Raw genomic sequence first — 19,065 nt, 5'->3', positions numbered from 1 at the left:
CATTGTATTGGAAAAATATAATACAAAAAAAGTACAACTCTATGTAATCTGAGAAGAGGAAAATTACCAGTAACAAAGAGAGTTCATTTATGGAAGGCTTCAGAAAGGGCGGGCCACCAGAGTCGAGTCTCAAGGAACACAAGGATTCTGAGAATCTGAGATGAAGTGGCCAAAGAGGGAAATGTATTCTGAGTATAGAGAGTAGCCCATATGCATATGTGGGGAAGAGAGTTTAGGTATTGGCCTTAGAAACAGTTTGTAGGTGGTCCAGTTTGGCTGAAGCATATGGTTTGTGAAAAGGGACAGTGTGAAGTAAGAGTAGAAATGAGCCAAATTTTGAAGGGCCTTCCTTAAATGTCAGACAGAGGAGTTTATCCTAGAGGCTATGGAAAGTGACTGAATGGATTTTTTGAGATCAGACATGTGAATTAGGAAGATGGTTTGGCCCATATGTGAAAGATGAATTGGGGGAGGGAGATAGTAGAAGCAGGAAGATCTAATAGGAGATCATTGTTTTGTTTTGTTTTTTTTTTTTTTTTTTTTTCACTATTAGGATAGTAACCCTTGGCAAGAAGTGCTGAGAGCTTGAATTGGAGTGACATATGTAATTGCCACTCCAAGGTAGCATGATTTGTTTTTGTGTTCCTTTGAAAAAAAAGTCATATTGTAGATGCAGGGTGAGATAGGCAGGGCAACTGTTTTTGATGTGGGAGAATGGGAGAAAGAAAAGCCCCATGTATTTCTCCACCTAAGAACCTGGGTGACAAGAAAAATCTACATCCCTTCAAGATAAACAGAGAAGCTTGGAAATATAGAGGTAAAATGTGCTATAGGGATGTGAAAGGGTTTCATGAAGGAGATATCTGTGAAGCTGAGTCATAAAATAGATAAAATTTAGGAAGAAGATAACCAACTCTATTTGGGGAATGTTGGCTTAAGATAATGACAAAATATCCAAAAAATGTCCACGGTTCAATTGAAAAAGGGATGAGGAGCATCTAGAATTCAGGACAGATAATAGGGTCAAATATATAACTGTGGGGATCATCTGACTACAAATGATATTTAAACCCATGGGAAGTGATGAAATCATCAAGGAAAAGAACATTCATTATTGGTCTTGTTTTGATTCATTAACTTCAAATCCAGAATTCATTATCAACCTTGACCCTACTGGAGTCAGACATCTGCCAGGATTTTTAATTATTCTAACCTAATTTTGTGGAATCATAAATTTCTTATTGTTTGAGCAGGAATTTGGCTTACTTAATTGTAGCTGAAGACAGTATCACTTATGACCTTCTCAGTCTTCTGCATAAAGTTCATATTTTCTTGGTTATCTTTTACCCTTTGAAATGGGATATACATTTTTGTAAAGAACCTTTCATACTATCCTTAAAACTGACACTAATTTTTATGTATAACCATAAAAGTCTGGAACTAAAGATATATAACATAAGCCTTGGCATCTTTAAATTTTCTTAGTTAATTTTTTTTTCCAAAAAAATATTTTCATTGATATCTTTGCTTTTATATATCCACCTGAATATATGCTTTCCTCTTTTAATCTCCAATGACTTATCCATTGGAACAAAGGATGAAAAGAAAAGAAAAAATAAAAAAGTAATTCAACAAACAAATTAACATATCAACTCAGTTTGATAATATGTACAGTGTTTCACAACACTATCCACACATCCATAACTTTGCAAAGAAAGAGGGAGGTATATTTTCTCATCTTTTCTCTGGCACTAATATATTATTATTGTACTTATACAAACTTAAAACTCCTTGCATTCTGAAATGAAGCATAATATTTCCCTGTACAATAAGAAAGGTGAAATGAAACTCCTATGATTTGGACTTATCAAACTTACAGGGGGGGAAATATATATATATATGATTTTTTATTTATTTATTTTCTTTTTTTGCAAAAACTTGAAGGACCTACATTGTCAGATTCTACTCTAATCAAATTGTTCACTGTCAGTTTAGAAATAATTGTTAAATATGAATTCATATAAACAGTGGGAGTCACAGTTCTTTTGTTAGTTATCAAAAGTTCAATTTATTAAACAAATCAATGTATTAATCAAAGAGGGCATGATGAAATTACTTCAACATGTAATATTTTAGACAGCAGGTTCAAATTTATAATTAAGAAAGTTATAACTTCTGTAACATGATCATTCCTGACTAATGGTGTTGGAGGAAATGTTTCATTTATAGCTGAGATCCTTTAGAGAAAAATACGACTTAAAAAGTTTTAATGAGCCTTATTTCCTGAGATTCAAGATATACCATAAGATATTTTGTTTTTGTTTTTTTTTCCTTTTTCTTCCCATCTTTTTTCACTGAATAATGGAGCAACCATTTTATCTTTAAAATTAAAAACCATTTTATCTTTCCTAAGGTAGAGCCCTATAAAATATCAACATCATGCCACATTGAGTTTTTCAGTGTGGAGACAAAGGTGAGATTGATAGATATAGTTATAAGAGGAGTTTAACTTTCATTTCTTCTGGTCTTTATTTCTGAACCCTCTGTATATGCAGTAGGATGAGTTCATAACTCAAGTGTAGTGATTTTTAATCAAGGTGGGAGACTTTGAACTAATTTAAGCAATCTCTCGGTTAATGTTTGGGGAATTGGCTGTTTAGAAATGCTTTCTAAAGTAAATGAAAAGCAATATACCTGGCAATAATTACCTAGTATAGAATATTCCTTGGAAATTAATCAACAACTGGGATTAAAAGCAGCTTCAGCAAGGGCCATCAGTCCCCAAGTTATACATTAATCCACTTGAAAAGTCCTACTCTTCATTCATTATTCTTTAAATATTTCCTACAATGTTATCATGATGCAGCACTCAGAAACATCAATATCTTGTACTTTATGACACCATCCTGAACCCAGTGACTGCTTTTTAAGTAGAATTCATACACTCTTGGCAGATTATAAATTATATGTGCTTTAAAGATGGTTTCTTAAGGAGGGGAGGGAAGTAAATTGTGAGTACAGAGTGTCAAATAATTTATCTTTGGAACCATCAAATAAGTAAGATATTCCTCATAAACCATGACCTTTGATTTACATCACAGAATAATTTCTGTGGAACAAAGTAACATTTATTTTTTCCTTCTATCCCACTTAATAGCAACAATTTAGCCATTTCCCTGAGATTATTTTTTTCTCACTCTACTTTAGAAATTTTAGTTATATAATTAGTCATAGTTACCTGATTGAGCCTAGTAGGATTTGACTGCCACGGGTACTAAACATTGTATTTCTGTCTTCTTCCAGAGCCACCGATAGGACAGATGCACCCCCCACACGGCAGCGTCACTCCTCAGAAGAACAGTAATTTGCTTGTGATCATCGTCGTCACTGTTGGGGTCATCACAGTATTGGTGGTGGTGATTGTAGCTGTGATATGCACCAGGCGCTCTTCAGCCCAGCAGAGAAAGTAGGTGAAAGCTGGAAAGCAAGATGCAGAGGGAACCCAATAGATGGGTCCTTCTGTGTAATCATATTAATCACATTTTGTTTTAAACAACATACTTGCAAAACAAATACATCATCATCATTGTAACACTAGCATTCATAGAGCACTTTAATTGTTGCAAAATGCTTCCTATATATTATCTTATTTGATCCTCACACACACACACACACACAAAATCTTACCAGGGAGATTCTATTTTTATTACCATTTTATGAATGGGAAATTGAATCAAATAACTAGTAAGTTAGTGCTTCCGGCAAGACTTGAAATCAGGTCTTCCTAAATGGAAGTAGAGTATTCTATTCCTTGCGTCACCCAGCTACCTACTATGCCATCTATCGTAAACTATTCTCACCCTATGTACCTGACCATGAGGATCATCTTTCATTTTTCTTTCCAAGCAAAGAATCGCCAATGGAATTAAACAAAGCCATGCAAGCATAATGTAAGAATCTTCTTAAACTCTAAATTTCTGTCACTTTCACCCTTTTTGAAATAGTTTCCTAGCATGTGAGAAAGCCTTTATGAGCATGAGTAATCAACCTGAACTGACACTCCTTCACTTTTTCTCTAAAAGTTTTTCCACTCATGACCCCTTTTCACTTGAGAAATTTCTATATGACTCCAGGTTATAGGTATACAAATCGACCATTTACTGATAATAAATAATAATTTTGCAACTGCCACATTTGGATATGAGACTCCCCCATATGAGGTCACAAATTACAGTTTAAGAAAGCTGGTATATAAACTATTTAATCTTTTTAGGTATAACATTTTGTCCAGATTTATGATTTCATTGATGTAAGAAATCTCTAGCAAGAGAATTCCTTTTACCAGAGCAGATTTAGTAATTGTTCTGCAATGTCAAAATATGAAATCTGAAATTGGATAGGACCACAGAAATTATATAGTCCCACTTCTTTTTACTGATGCAGAAATAGGGCAGGAAGGTTTGCCCAAGGTCACAGTGACAATAAGCTTTAGAAGCAATATTTGAATCCAGGTGTACTGACTCCAGAGGCAGTGCTCTTTGGTGTTGTAATGTCCTGTCTTAGAAAGTTTATTGAGGCACTGAGAGGGTTATTATTTTGTCCCAGGTGAAATAGATAGTATGTGTTAGAATTAGGAATAATACTCAGAATGTCCTGATTCTAAAATCATCTTACAGTACACTGTGGAGCACTTCCTCTCCAAAATATAATACAGATATTAAATTATTTTGTAAAGAAGTCCAATTTTTTTTCAAAATTGAAAGGATTCAGTCCTGGTTGATTGGCTTGAGATGAACTTGGGTTGATATCTTAGAACAGGGGAAAGCTCATGCAAAGAAGCTAAAAATTGTTATATCCATATCTTTCTATAGATTTATATGTTATGGACAGTCAATAAATCAGATAAAATATACCTACCTTTGGGATTAGGTGTGGAAAAGAACACAGAATATCGTTTATAATGACTTGACATCTTTGCCAAGAAAACTGACTCACAAACTTCCTTATCTCTCTCCTCCGTTCTGTCTTTTTTCCTGCCCCCTAATATATAATAATAATGAAGTTATTCAATGAAATTAATGCTCTGTATACTAACATTAAAAAATAAGTGGACACTTCTCCCACAATGATATTTTCATCCTAGATTTTGTGCTATATATCTACAGCTTACCTTAAAAGGATCTTTTGTATTTGATGTAAATAGAAGATTTTGAGTCCATATTTGGAATGTATCATCATTTTGGGTCATTTCAATGAGCATAGCATTGGCTGATACTTTAGTACTGTTTCTTAAGAAACATGGCAATTTCTAATTTTATACCAGCTAAGTAACACAGTGAAACATGGAGTAAGGAAGATTCTTCTTCCTGAGTTCAAATCTGGCCTTAGATACATACCAGCTGTATGAGACCACGAGCAAGACACTTTACCCTGTTTGCCTCCGTTTCCTGATCTGCAAAAGGAACTGGAGAAAAAAATAACAAACCAATATCTCTGCCAAAAAAAAAAAATCCCAAATAGAGTTATGGAAGTGGACATGATTAAAAATGACTTAACAACAACCATTTCTTCCATTATTTATCTTGTTACTACCTTCTATGTTATTTCAATTTTCTTCAACAAACATTTATTTATTACCTACTCTGGATAAGGCACTGAACCAAGGAATAAAGAGAATAAAAGTGTGAGTGATAAATAAATCCTCCTCGCATAAATCTTTAAATCTAATAGAAGGGATCAAGTATAATAAAGTTATAAATAAATAAGTTTAAAAATGACATTGAAATGAATAAAACACCCAGTATTGTGTATGGCAAATGCATTGAGTGAAATACATTGATAATAAAACTGACCATATCATTTGAGAAGCAGAGATGGTGGGTTGAACCTGAAAAGAAGAAAATTTAAGCTTTACTTCAGGAATAAGTTCTAAGAATTGGAATTATCTAAAAGTAGGCTGATTGGAGTCCCTAAAGAGATGTAGTCAATCTCAATAGAGGTCTTTAAATACAAGAAGAAATAACCATTTTTAATATAGTATCATAAGAGTTTTTAGTACAGATTAGAATAGATGGCTATTGACATTCTTTCCAATTCTAAAATTCTATGATAAGTATGCTTAAAAACACAGTTAAGATTATGAGAGGAGGGTAGAATTTGATGAGCACTGTTTCTGTTTAGAGATGGTAGAGACTGAGGCATATTCAACTCCAAATAATAGGGGGAAAGCTATGGCGATAGGAAAGATTATGACACAGAGAATGTGGTCCAATTTGCCTCCATGTAGGGTAAATAGAGGATAAAAGTGTTAATAAACCTGAAAATGTACATAAATCAAGCTTTGTTTTTCATCCATTATCTGAGAAATGAATGGTCAGAAGTTAACTATCAACAACAGTAACTAGGCAGGTGGTTGGTTAGCAAGGAAAAGGAAACCATCTAGAAGTAAGAATGGGGATGGCATATTATTAATTTTTGGCAAAGTAAAAAGTAAGGATTATGCTAACTTAGGTCCTTTTGCTCAGATGTGTCTATTCTTGATTTCTTGGTATGACACATACCTTATGTGGTTTCCAGATGGTAATTAAATTCTTCTTCAGTCTCTGTCAGAAGCAACATTTGTAAGGAACCTCTATTTGCATTTCAGCTTTGGCAAGAACCATTAATTGCAAATCAAAGGCAAATAAGCAGTCTAATTTCATCTCCAAAGAATGTCAAAAGTCAATACAAATAAATACGGTTTTATTCAAAAGTCTCTAGTGACTAAACAACAAACAAATTGACAAGGCATAGCAAACAGGCAGTTTGCCATAATAGTCACAAGAGTTATAAATGAGAATGACAAAGAGCTGAAGATTTCCAGCAAATATTAAAGGCAAGAAAAAAAATTGCAATGATTTACTAACTATAATGCATGGTTGTATTTTTTCCAGTATCAAGCAAGTATGTCAGTGTAAGTTTGGTAGGTAAAGCTGATCAATCTATCACTTCATATCCTATAAATTCTGATATCTAATGAAGACTCAACAAACTTCTTATCCTCAAATATGAGAGCTTCATCTGAGATAAATATCAGATCCATGGCATTTGTGAGGACTCACTAGAAATATTCTCCATCCAGGAGTTTTGTTATTGGTTACTCTAGAATTCAGGCTATTTTTCCCTCTTGTTTTAGACTGAAATTATAAAGTAAGTGATTTTTGGTTATGTTTCCTTTAAAGTTATACCACTTTCTTTGTCATCACGTTTCTTTAAATGTTTATTTGCTAATATCTATCTTATGATTGTACAGTACCTATTACAGATACTAAGGCTAAGAGCTGTATGGGGTGTGGATCTCTGATCTACATATACCTAAATTTGCATAGAATATAATGATAGTTCACAAAGATCCATCTTTTATTTTTAATTAGTTTTAGAATGTTTGCATTATTTGCAACAGGAGTACAGAGAGAATGTTTGAATCTTTATTGACAACAGATTCATAGGAAATAGGCCTGGAAAGCATTAGTAATCAACCACAAATGCTTAATCATTTGGGGGAATCACATACCACTTTGAAGTTGTTTCCATTTATATTTTAAAGTTAGCCTGCTTGTCGTGATGTGGGGTGAATTATACACTTTATTTGGATTTCCCTTAAAATGGCATAGTACATTAAAATGACCATCCTTTGTTATAGAGACCCAGAAGAAATTTTCCCATACCTCCAAGAGGATCATATATGAAGCAAAGACACTTGGAAAAATTTTAATTTGCCCTTTATATGAGGGGATATCTAAAAATTTTGTCTAGAGCATAGTTGGACGACTTAATGCACTCGGAATCAAGGAAAGTTTTCATTCATAACAAGTTGATTTGAAGGATGAAAAGATGAATTCAAGTTCACCCCAAGTCCCTTCCTTCCTTTGTAGAAAACTGTATATGCCCTGTAATTGCTCTAAAGGGCTAGGTTTTCCCTCATAGAAACTAGGTTTTTCTTTTTTTCTTGCCTTTATTATTTTAGATTGGGAAAAGTCTTTTTTCCCAGGCCACAAGAGAGATGTTAACCTATGTGAACTTTGTAAAATGTTATCTGTCTATTATAGCAGACATTAGCATACAGCAGCGTATTTGGACAAATGGACAAATGGACAAATGTTAATGATTTTATTAGAATAAAAACAGTGTCAAATAGATATTTCTTGAACTATTTTAGTACAAGGCAGTAGTACAAGCTCTCACAAAAGGTAATGTAGAAACTCCAGCCATTTTAGAGTAGGGTCTTTGCCAGCAAGCAAATAGATTTCTGAAGAACAACAAAAATTATAATCACCTGTCCCAAATAGTAACATATTACTTTGAATTAATGAGGCAGTATGGTCAAAAAAGCACTGACCCTGTTGTTAGAAGTAATAGATTTGCTCTCAAAACTAGCAATCTGTTTTTAAGTGAGCATTTGGCCCCTCTAAACCTCAGTTTCTTAAACTATAAAATGTGTATAGTAATCCTTATATAATCTGGCTCAAAGGGTTGTTTTAAGAAAAGCAATAATATAACTTACAGTGATTTGAAGAAGGATGTTTTGGGGCTATTACTACATTTACTCAGCTGAGACATTATAATTCTTACAGTCCCAAGAAAATTATGAATATGTATCATCAACTTTATTGTGATATTAAAGTTCCTAAGGGAAAGGAGCACAAGTCCACCTAAGGAAACATAGTATGTATTTGGGGAGAGTGGGTGGAGGAAGAAACTGTAGGAAAAGAAGCAGAAAGGAAGTTGACACAAGGTTTGAAGGTTTCAAAAGAACTTTTTAATTACCACACCTCATTAGAGCCTCACAACAGCCTCACAAGAGAAATATAGCAGCAGATATTATGACAATCTCTGGGTTGCAAGTAAGAAAGACACATATGAATATGGAAGAGCACAAGATGTTACTGACAGCCTCCCTTTTAAATGAGTACCTTTTTAAAAATATAAGTACCTAAATGTTCTATCTGCCATTCGTTCCCTATTTTCTCAGAAATCAGAAGTCTTCAATTCAATAAATATATTTATGACCTGTCATCAAGACACCATGTTAAGCATTGGCAAAATAGAGTAATAATAATAATAATAATACCTTAGTAGCTTCAGCATGATTTCAAAAGTCCTTTCATTTCCCTCTTAATAAGCAAGTAAAACACATTCCATTAATTCACATGGAATATGGGAGTTCTTCCCTTTCAAACTTCTCTATTTCAGACTAATCTGAAAAATCTTAGTATCAAAGTTCATGGAGAGGCAGATAGAACAAAGGTTCTTATGCCAAAAATATAGTTGTACTCTTTATGACATATTCAATTTCTTTTTCTTGGATGGGATTAAGTATTCAATTTCTATGCCTTTTAATCTGAACAATTTGAATTTTTGTAAATATCCATACATTTCATTTAAACTGTCAGTTTTATTGACCTATAACTAGGTAAAATGGTTCCTAATAATTGCTTTAACTTCATTTTTATTGGTTGCATATTCAACCTATCCATTGCTAATGCCGGTAATTGGTTTTTCTTCTTTTTAACATCAAATTAACTAATGGTTTATCTTTTTTTTTCATAAAGCCAGCCCCTAATTGTTTTTTTTAATTAGTTCAATATTTTTTTGTATATATATATATATATATTTACTTTCTCCTTTGTAAGGATTTCTATTTTGGTGTTTAATTAAGGATTTTTAATTTATTGTTTTTCTGTTTTATTTTAATCCTACATTCAATCCATTGATTGGCTTTTTTGTTCTTTTAATGATGCATATGTTTAGAGGTGTAAAATGTCCTCTAAATGCAATTTTGGCAGTATCCTACAGATGTTGTTTTACTGTGCTGTCATAAATGTGTTTAGTGAAATTTTTGTTTTAAAAAAATTGTTTGGAGAAATGTAGCCAAGATGGCAGAGATGCACTCAGTCAAACTTTCTCAAATTCCCTCCAAACAACTCTAAAATAATACCTCAAAGTGAATTGTCAAAGAGCAGAACCACAAAATGCTAAGGTAAAAAAAAGTTTTTTCTCCCCAAGACAACTTAATAGGTTGGTAAGAAAGGTTACCAGAATGATGACTGGACCAAAATGCTGCATAGAATGTTGTGTAGCAGCAATTGCAATATAGTCAGCCACAATATTTTTAATAGTTCTCAGCCGATGATGAGGGGTTCAGACAACCAGTAAGAAGGAGATTGCAGAGGATCATTTTCCAGAACTGATTTAAGGATCCTACTGTATTTCCAATACACTGTTCCAGTTCTCAGTGCCAGGGCCAAAAGGAGCAATAGTTATGACTCTATGGGATCATGTTCCAGGGCAAATAAGAGTGTTTATCATTGCTCATAGGGGAGCAGGGATCCTGCTCTCAATTCCAAGGTAGAAAGGCGCATGAGCTTTGACTTCAGGAGAGCAGAGGATGTGGTCACAGCCCAGGACCAAGAAGAGAATGAGCTCTGGTGGTTACAAGAGAATAAGTCCCTTCTTGAATAAAAATCATACCAGAGGTCAAGAGAAGAGTGACCATATTCTCCTTAGATCATTCTACTTTGGAAGCACCCAAAACCAACAGATCACCCTGGGCCATTTCTGAAAACAGCAGCATGAAAAGACTGAAGCTTGGGACAGTAATCCCTCCACTTGGGAAACAGAGCTTAATGTTTACATAAAGTAAAAAGTCAAAAAACAAGTTTGAAAAAGAAGCAAACAAACAACAACAACAACAACAAAAATGTGACCATTTAACAAGTTACTATAGTAAAGGGAGAAATTAAGACACAAACTGAGAAGAAAAATGATGAAAAATCAATTACAAATAAAGCCCCAAAGAAAAAATGTTAATTGGTCAGAAGCCCAACAAGAATTCCTGGAAGTATCAAAAAAGGATTTCAAAATCAAATAAGAGAAAATAGAGGAAAAAAATTGGGGAAAGAAATGAAAGTGTCACAAGAAAACTATGAATAAGCAACTTCTTGCAAAAGAAACACAAGAAGTTACTGAAGAAAATTAGTAAAAATACAAAAACATAGTGAAGAAAATGCCTAAAAAAAGCAGAATTTGCCAAATGGGGAGATACAAAAGCTAACTGAAGAAAATAATCCCTTAAAAAGTTAGAGTGGGGCAAGTAGAAGCCAATGACTCCATGAAAAATGAAATCAAAATAATGAAAAAATAAATAAAATAAAATGTGAAGTATCTAATTGGAAAAAAGAACTACCTGAAAATAGATTCAGGAGAGATAATTTAAGAATGATTGGACTACTTGAATGTCATGATCAAAAAAAGAATGTAGACAATATATTTCAAGAAATTATTGAGGGAAATCATCCTGATATCTTGAACCAGAGTAAAATAGAAATCAAAAGGATCTACTGTTCACCTCCTGGAACAGCTTTCAAAATGAAAACTCAAAGAATATTACAGCCAAATTCCAGAGCTGGAAGATCAAATAGAAAATATCGCAAGCTTTCAGAAAGAAATTCTTCAAATATCATGGAGCCACAGGCAGGATCATATGAAATTTAGTAGCTTCTACATTAAAGAAGTAACAGGCTTAGTATATGATATTGTGGAGGGCAAAGATATTAGGATTACAAATAGAAAAGCTAACTATAATCCTTCCTAGAAGAACAGTAGATTTTTGTTGAAAATAGATGATTTTCAAGAATTCCTGCCAGATAGAAAATTTGTCTTTCAAATATAAAACTCAAGAGTAACATAAAAAGGTAAACACCAAAGATAAGTCATAAGGGAATTAATAAGGCTAATCTGTTTGCTTTCCTGTATGGGAAGATGAAAATTGTAACTCCTAAGAACTTTATTTATTTCAGGGTAGTTACACAGAGGTTATGGCTGTGAGTTGACTATGATAGGATGATTTTTTAAAAATTAAATTAAGTCATGAATGAGAGAGACGTGCTGTGAGAAGAAGAAAGGGAGAAGAAGAAGGAGGAATTATATCACATAAAAGTTTCAAAATGAAGAGTTTTTATGATGGAGGAGAAGGGGGTAGGATGGCAAACCAGACAGTGCTCGAACCTTACAATCATTGCCGTTATCTCAAAGAGAGTAATATGTATACTTAGTTGGATATAGAAATCTATCTTACCCTATGGGGAAACAGGAAGGGAAATGTATAGGAAAAAAGAGGGTAGAGGTTGATAGAAGGAAAGGTGAATTAAAGAAAGTAGCAGTCAAAACAAAAGAGACTTTTGAGGAGAAACAAAGGTGAGAGACAGACAGATAGATGGATAGAGAGACAGAAATAGAGACTAAGAGAAACAGATACAGAGAAAAAAAATAAATGGAAATTGCATGGAGGGAAAACACAATAACTCATAAAAGAGGTATAGCTAGAAGAATGGATTAAAAATAAGAATCCAACAATATGTTGTTTACAAGAAACACACTTGAAGCTGAAAGAGAAATAGAGAATAAAGATAAGGGATTGGAGAAGAATCTATTATCCTTCAACTGAAGTAAAAAAAAGTGGAATAGCAATCATGGTTTTAGACAAAGCAAAAACAAAAATTGGTGGTGTGGTTGTCATCTCACTCACATTCAATTCTCCATTGACCCCACTTGGGGTTTTCTTGGCAAAAATATTGAAATAGTTTAGTCATTTTCTTTTCCAAGTCATTTCACAGATGAGAAAATTAAGGCAAACAGGGTTAATGACTTGTTCAGAGTCACACAGCTAGATCTCATTTAATCTCAGATCCTTCTGATTTGAGAGCCAACATTCTATCATTGCACCAAGTAAACTCCAGCTAGAGAAAACTATTAAAAAAAGAAATGCTTGCATTGCCATAAATATATAGCAAGTATCTTTTCCCTAGCCAACCCCCCTCCCCCATACACAGATTTTAGGCCTTTTACCATCAAACCTCACCTGTCTCTGATCTGCTCTTTAGCTGCACATTCCTGGCTTAAGCCTATTTTCTTGGATTTAACATTACAAAAATAATGTTTTTAGAAGGTATTGGGAGAATGGTTGTTTTGTTGTGACTTGGTTAAAAATTTTTGTTCATTCAATGAAACTTTTTAGAACAATCTGGATAATTCAGGTGAAAACAAAATGCAGTTCTGAAACAGACAGGATGCCTGTGGTCTTATAAAAGCCCCTGTAAACAAGAGCTCTTTATATAAATGGGAACAATTAGAAAACATTTCCCTGGGCTCCTTCAAAGATCTTTCCCACATTATCTCAATGATCATCACAACAATCCTTGGAGTTTGCATGATCTATTTATTTAAAAATGCTCGTGTTTTTGAAATTTTACTTTGCTCAGGGCTTTTGAGATATATAGAAGGGGGGGTGGAGATGGAAATATTTCCCACTACTCTTATTAGTCTCTATGAGCTTTGTGATGTGTGCTACACTTAGAATTATATAATCAGGATGTCAGAACTGGAAAAGACTTTAGACATACATCATTTTAGTCTGGCACTCTCATTTTAGAGATGGGGCAGCTGGGAACTTACAAAGCTGAAGTAATTTGCCAAAGTAACACAATTAGCAAGGGAAAAAATAATTCTGTATCTTTGGCTAAGTTTTTAACTTTCCTTGGCCTCAGTTTTCTCATATAAAAGAAATATAATGTTGGTTAGATTAGATCATTTTGAGCGTTCTAAACTTAAACAATCTATCATGCTAAGACTGGACAGATTCTAAAGTAACTTCACTGAGAAAAATATTAGCTAATTTGTATTTTCTATACTGTATACATTTGAAAAGGTATTATGTGGCTCAATGTATAGTGTGCCAGACCTGGAGTCAGAAAGACCCATATACAGTCTCAGATATATACTATGTGACCTGCCTACCTCAGTTTCTTCATCTATAAAATGAGCCTGGTCAAGGAAAGGCAAACCACTGCAACATCTTTGTGGAGAAAACCCCAAATGAAATCATAAAGAGTAGAACACAACTGAAAAGTGACTGAATGACAAAATACACTTGAAAGTAAATAAAATATATATATATATATTTCCTTAAAAGTATTCTATAATTCTACCACTTTGCTAATTTATATAGATAACCTCCAAATTATTTGAATTAGTGAGATTATGACATTGCAATCACATGAAATCTATTTCTGAAAACTCAAATAGAAATGCTAATTATTTTTTGAGGAAAATTCTTTGTACAAAAAACTGATTATTGCTTCTGATAAAGATCTGTCACTATAGTTAATTGCACAATTAATGACCTAATCTATGTAAGTAGTATGTCAGGCCATAATTTTCTACTGGGCCATAGGGTCAAATTAAATAGGGATGCAACAGGTACAAATATAAAAATATCACAAAGTTAATTGAGGAAGATTTGAACACTTAACATTTGGAAGGAACCAGGAAGGTGTCACAGAGGATCTCCAAAAGGAAATAAGAACTCTTATATTTTTAAAAATACAACATAATTAAATTTTTAAAAAGTTTTTCAATTAACATGCATTTTTTTTCCTTAATATCTTTCCTCTCAATTAAAAAAAAAGAAAAAAAAGAAGTACAAAACCTTTGTAAAACTTATATCTTATCTCTACTAACAAAGTCCAACATTGGTCATTTTCAAAATTTTTCTGCACCTTGACCCAAGTCTATCACTTCATTGTCAGATTTGATAGCCTGTTCCATCATTGGTCCTTTGGAATTATGATTGGTTATTATTACATCAATTAGAATTCTTGAGCCTTTGAATACTCTTCATATTTAAGTGTTATTTTACATTTTTCTTTTGCTTTTATTCATTTTGCATCATTTCATAAAAGTATTCCCAGAATTCTCTAAAACCATTTCCTTACTTCTGGCACAGTAGTCAGTCAACAAGTATTTTTAAAGCATCCATCATATGCTATTGACTGCTAAACTCCAAGCATCCTATTTCATTTACATGTCATAATCAGTTCAGCACTTCCCAAATGATTGAAATAACCTTAATAAAAGATTGTTGGATGCCACAAAAAGAAATGATATAAATAGGTGCATGTACGAGGAGAAAAAAAAGGCTAGCTTTAGGAAAAGCACCCACTAGTCATTGTGGAAATTCCAAATGATATTGGCAAAATGATGTCCTTCAGCCAAGAAATCAAAAGCTATAGATAATCATCAACAAAGGTATTGAAGACAAAACAGAAAATAGTCTCCTTCCATTGTACAAAACGATGGTGTAGGCATATCGATAAACCTGCTCAGTGCTTGCTAAATTTCATAAAAGTGAGTAAAGTAGGAGGAAATGGCAAAGAGAGGTGAAGGAGAGATAATAAATGTTTATATGTATTGGAATCCTATGTTCTGTGCCATTTGTCAGGCACTGTGCTGTTATCAAATGTTATTCAATTTGAACCTCATAACAATTCTGTGAGCTAGGTGCCATAATTATCCCCAGTAATTATCCTCATTTTTCAATTGAGAAAATTGAGACAAACAAAAGTTTAAGTGAACTTGCTCAGTATCATGTGGCATCTGAGATGGAATCTGAATTCAGGTTTTCCTGACTCCAGATCTAACATTCTATCTAATGCCGTGGCTGCTCTCATGCTTGCCTTTATGGAAAACATAAAGATGCTAGATAGGTCCGAAAAAATCACTTGGACAAATATTTATTCAATATATACCATATGTAAAGTGCTATGCTCAGAGATAGACAATATAAATAACTAAATATAAATAACTAGATGGAGGGCAATCTACTTGTGATCTACAATAATAATTGAGACTTTATATTGATTTATATATTTATATATTGATATTTATATATATGATATATATCAATTTACATATTGATATTATATAGACTTTGAGGTTTGCAAATGACTATATATACAATTCCTCACTGGGTTTTCATAAGAGTTCTATGAAGTAAGTATAACAGGTGCTATTACAGAATCAATTTTGTAGTTGTTCAGTTGTTTTTCAATTGTGTCTGATTCTCTATGACCCAATTTAGAATTTTCTTGGCAGAGATATTAAAGTGGTTTGCCATTTCCTTCTCCAGCTTATTTTACAGATAAGGAAACTAAGGCAAAAAGGGTTAATTGACATGCTCAGGATAGCACAGCTAATAAGTGTCTTAAGCCAGATTGAATTCAGGAAGATGTGTCTTCCTGGCTCCAGCATTCACTATGCCATCTAGATGCCCCAGAATCATTTTACAAAGGCTTATAAAAGTTTGTGACTTGAATTAATTGATCATACAATAGGATTTGAACTCAGGACTTTTTTGATTCCAAGTCTAATCCTTTATTCAAGGCATCCCTTAGCCTTAGTAATATGTACAAAGTCATATGATTCTAGCTTGGGGGGAATTGGAAAGGGGTCAAAAAGCAGATATTAGGTAGGAGTAGGGTAATGTTTTACAAACATTATGAGTAGAGAAAGGGAAGGTATGGAATAGTTTATCAAATTCTGAAATATTCAAAATGAGTAGACACTTTTTAAACTTGAAAGATATTTTAGTACAAATAAAATTTTTTAAATAATATTTTGCTTTTCCCAATTATATGTAAAATCAATTTTTGACATTCTTTTTAAAAAAATTTTCAGCTCATGATTATTTATATATTACATAGTGAGTATTACAAATTCACTGCACATAAGAAGAAATGAAAATTGAAAATATGTTTAGGCTCAAGAACATTTTGTTCAAATATATTTATTACTGATACATCTATAATCTTGATATAGGTGACATCCTTAGCTGTTTGATGTTAATATCAAGGACAATCATACCTTTCTCCAAATTTTGTTATTTTACTTTTATTTTATACATAAGGATTTATAACCTTAATTTTAAAGGATGCTGTTTTTATCTAAGAAGATCTTTTTAAAATATAAATAATCATACTCCAAAGTAATGAAAATGAACAATTTCCTTTATAAACTTTCTCCATATAACCCTATACTAGGTTTTTTTTTTGTTTGGCTTGGTTTGTTTTGTTTTCTCCTTCTGAATCCAAGCTTCCAAATAAAACATACAGTTGGGGCACTGGCACGTTAAGATTTTCTCTTGTTTGAGTTCCAGCCTTTGGCACAAATCCTGTCCTTTTCTTTCCATCATTCTTTCAAAGCAGCTATTCCATTTGTCTCCTAAGGAGAACTTGCCAGGGGCTGTTTTGTACTGGAACTCCTAGGATCGGCATATGACTGTCTAACCTATTGTCACTTCATGGGTGAGCCTGAAGGTGATATTGAAGAAGAAATATTTTGCATAAAAGATGAGCCTCTGGAGATTTAATATGGCATCATATATAATATGGTTTGTCTACAGTGGGTGAGAAAAAATATGGCCAAATCCAAGTTTCACTGATTCCTGGATGTCATAAGCCAACCCCAGGGAGTCCTTTTGTTTCTTAGATGGCAGCTAATGGAAAGATTTGAATTAATTGTTCTGTGAGCAGAACAATTAGAGATGGGTTTCAGCTTATCTTTACAACTCCTTTCCTAGGAAACGAGCTACCCATAGTGCTGGCAAAAGGAAGGGAAGTCAGAAAGACCTACGGCCCCCTGATCTTTGGATTCATCACGAAGAAATGGAGATGAAGAATATTGAAAAACCATCTGGCTCAGATCCTGCAGGAAGGGACTCACCCATTCAGGGTTGCCAGGACATCACACCAGTCAGCCACAGCCAATCAGAAACACAGCTGGGAAGCAAAACCACATCCCATTCAGGTAAGTGATCATAAAATTGACTTTATAGTTCTCATTCTCTGTTGATTTTCACTACATATTTAACAACAATCCTCTTTAAATTACATTGGAAATAATTCATATTCATTTCTCCATGTCTCCAAAGTATATTGTTGTTCAACCTAATTGTTAGGTTATTCATATTTTGCCCTTCTCTTTCCTATTGCTGGTATTTTGCCAGTTTTATTATACTTTCAAACATCTACTCAAGTGTTTTGGGTATGGTAGATAGGTATCAAGAAATCATAACTCTTAGCACCTTCTATAAAAATATTTCTGGCAGTATAACTGTTGATTCAAATGAGTTTGGGGATTCTCTGTGAAAAATGAATTGTCTGTGCTATTTTTGTCCCCTGTTATGGGGATAATTGAGATTTGGCTGCAAAACTTTTGTACATTCATTTCAAAGCAAGCAAGGGAAATTGAAGGTATGAAAATGCTGAGTACTATGCAATTTCAGCCCTGATTACTCTGGAGATGATCTTTCCCCCCACCCCATGCAATCTCATTATCAACATGCTTGCTGAATGATTTTATATAGAGAGGGTATCTCATGAATAGCATTGAAGAAGAAAGCAGTAGGGTGTGTGTGTGTGTGTGTGTGTGTGTGTGTGTGTGTGGTGTGTGTGTGTGCTAGAATGCATAGACATGCCCTAACTCCCATAATTAGATACAGGTGTTTGTTCTGATGGTGCTTTGCCTCCCATAGTTGCTAATGTTTGATTAACACAGCAAAAACATAATGTGTCCTGAATTCAAAGATCACCTAACCCTACCATGGATCAGGCAAAGCACATCTGTTTGGCTCAGAGTAAGAGGAAAGGATGAGTGGCTGCTATTGTATTATGTATGTCAAATATTTTAAATAACTTGCATATTTTAATTGTAATAAGCACACCTAGTGCCCTCATGCTTAAAAGAATGCAGAAATACTATTACAGTGAATACCATTATAAACCAATATTCCATGGTCTTTGCTGTGATCATTTCATTCACTCTCATGGGTTCCCCAGATGATATATGCAACTTAATCCATCCTCTAAGCTCCAAATTCTCCTATAATTTACATACCTTTGGAAGTCCATTGACATCTCAAATTCAATATAAGCCTAATCATGCTTACCTTGTGTGCTAAAAGCATCCCCTCTTCTGCTTTCACTGTTTCTTTTAGTGGTACTACCACTCAACCTGTCTTTCATGAAATTTCATAACCTAAGGCTTTTCTTTGACTTCTCTTTTAGTAGCCATCTCCCATCATTTTGAAGAACATTTGATCCAGAAACAGATACTTATTCTTTCACTTCCAAGCTGTCTGATGTTAGGCAAATATTATAGGACCATAGATTTAGAGCTAAAAAGAACCTTAGC

General features: G+C 33.6%; 1 protein-coding gene across 1 annotated transcript in view; it reads left to right on the top strand.

The window, feature by feature from the left end:
- The window catches only part of DCC (DCC netrin 1 receptor), a 233,288-nt gene that overhangs the window by 156,381 nt on the left and 57,842 nt on the right, over positions 1–19,065 (top strand). Inside the window, exons 10-11 of the mRNA XM_051973301.1 lie at positions 3,304–3,466; positions 17,453–17,679. Of these exons, the coding sequence (XP_051829261.1) occupies positions 3,304–3,466; positions 17,453–17,679 (390 nt within the window). The remainder of the gene's footprint in view (positions 1–3,303; positions 3,467–17,452; positions 17,680–19,065) is intronic.

This window comes from Antechinus flavipes, chromosome 1 (genome assembly GCF_016432865.1).
Source record: "Antechinus flavipes isolate AdamAnt ecotype Samford, QLD, Australia chromosome 1, AdamAnt_v2, whole genome shotgun sequence".
Lineage (NCBI taxonomy): Eukaryota > Metazoa > Chordata > Mammalia > Dasyuromorphia > Dasyuridae > Antechinus > Antechinus flavipes.
The sequence above is the reverse complement of the archived record's forward strand: the minus strand, read 5'-3'. Positions and strand labels throughout refer to the sequence as shown.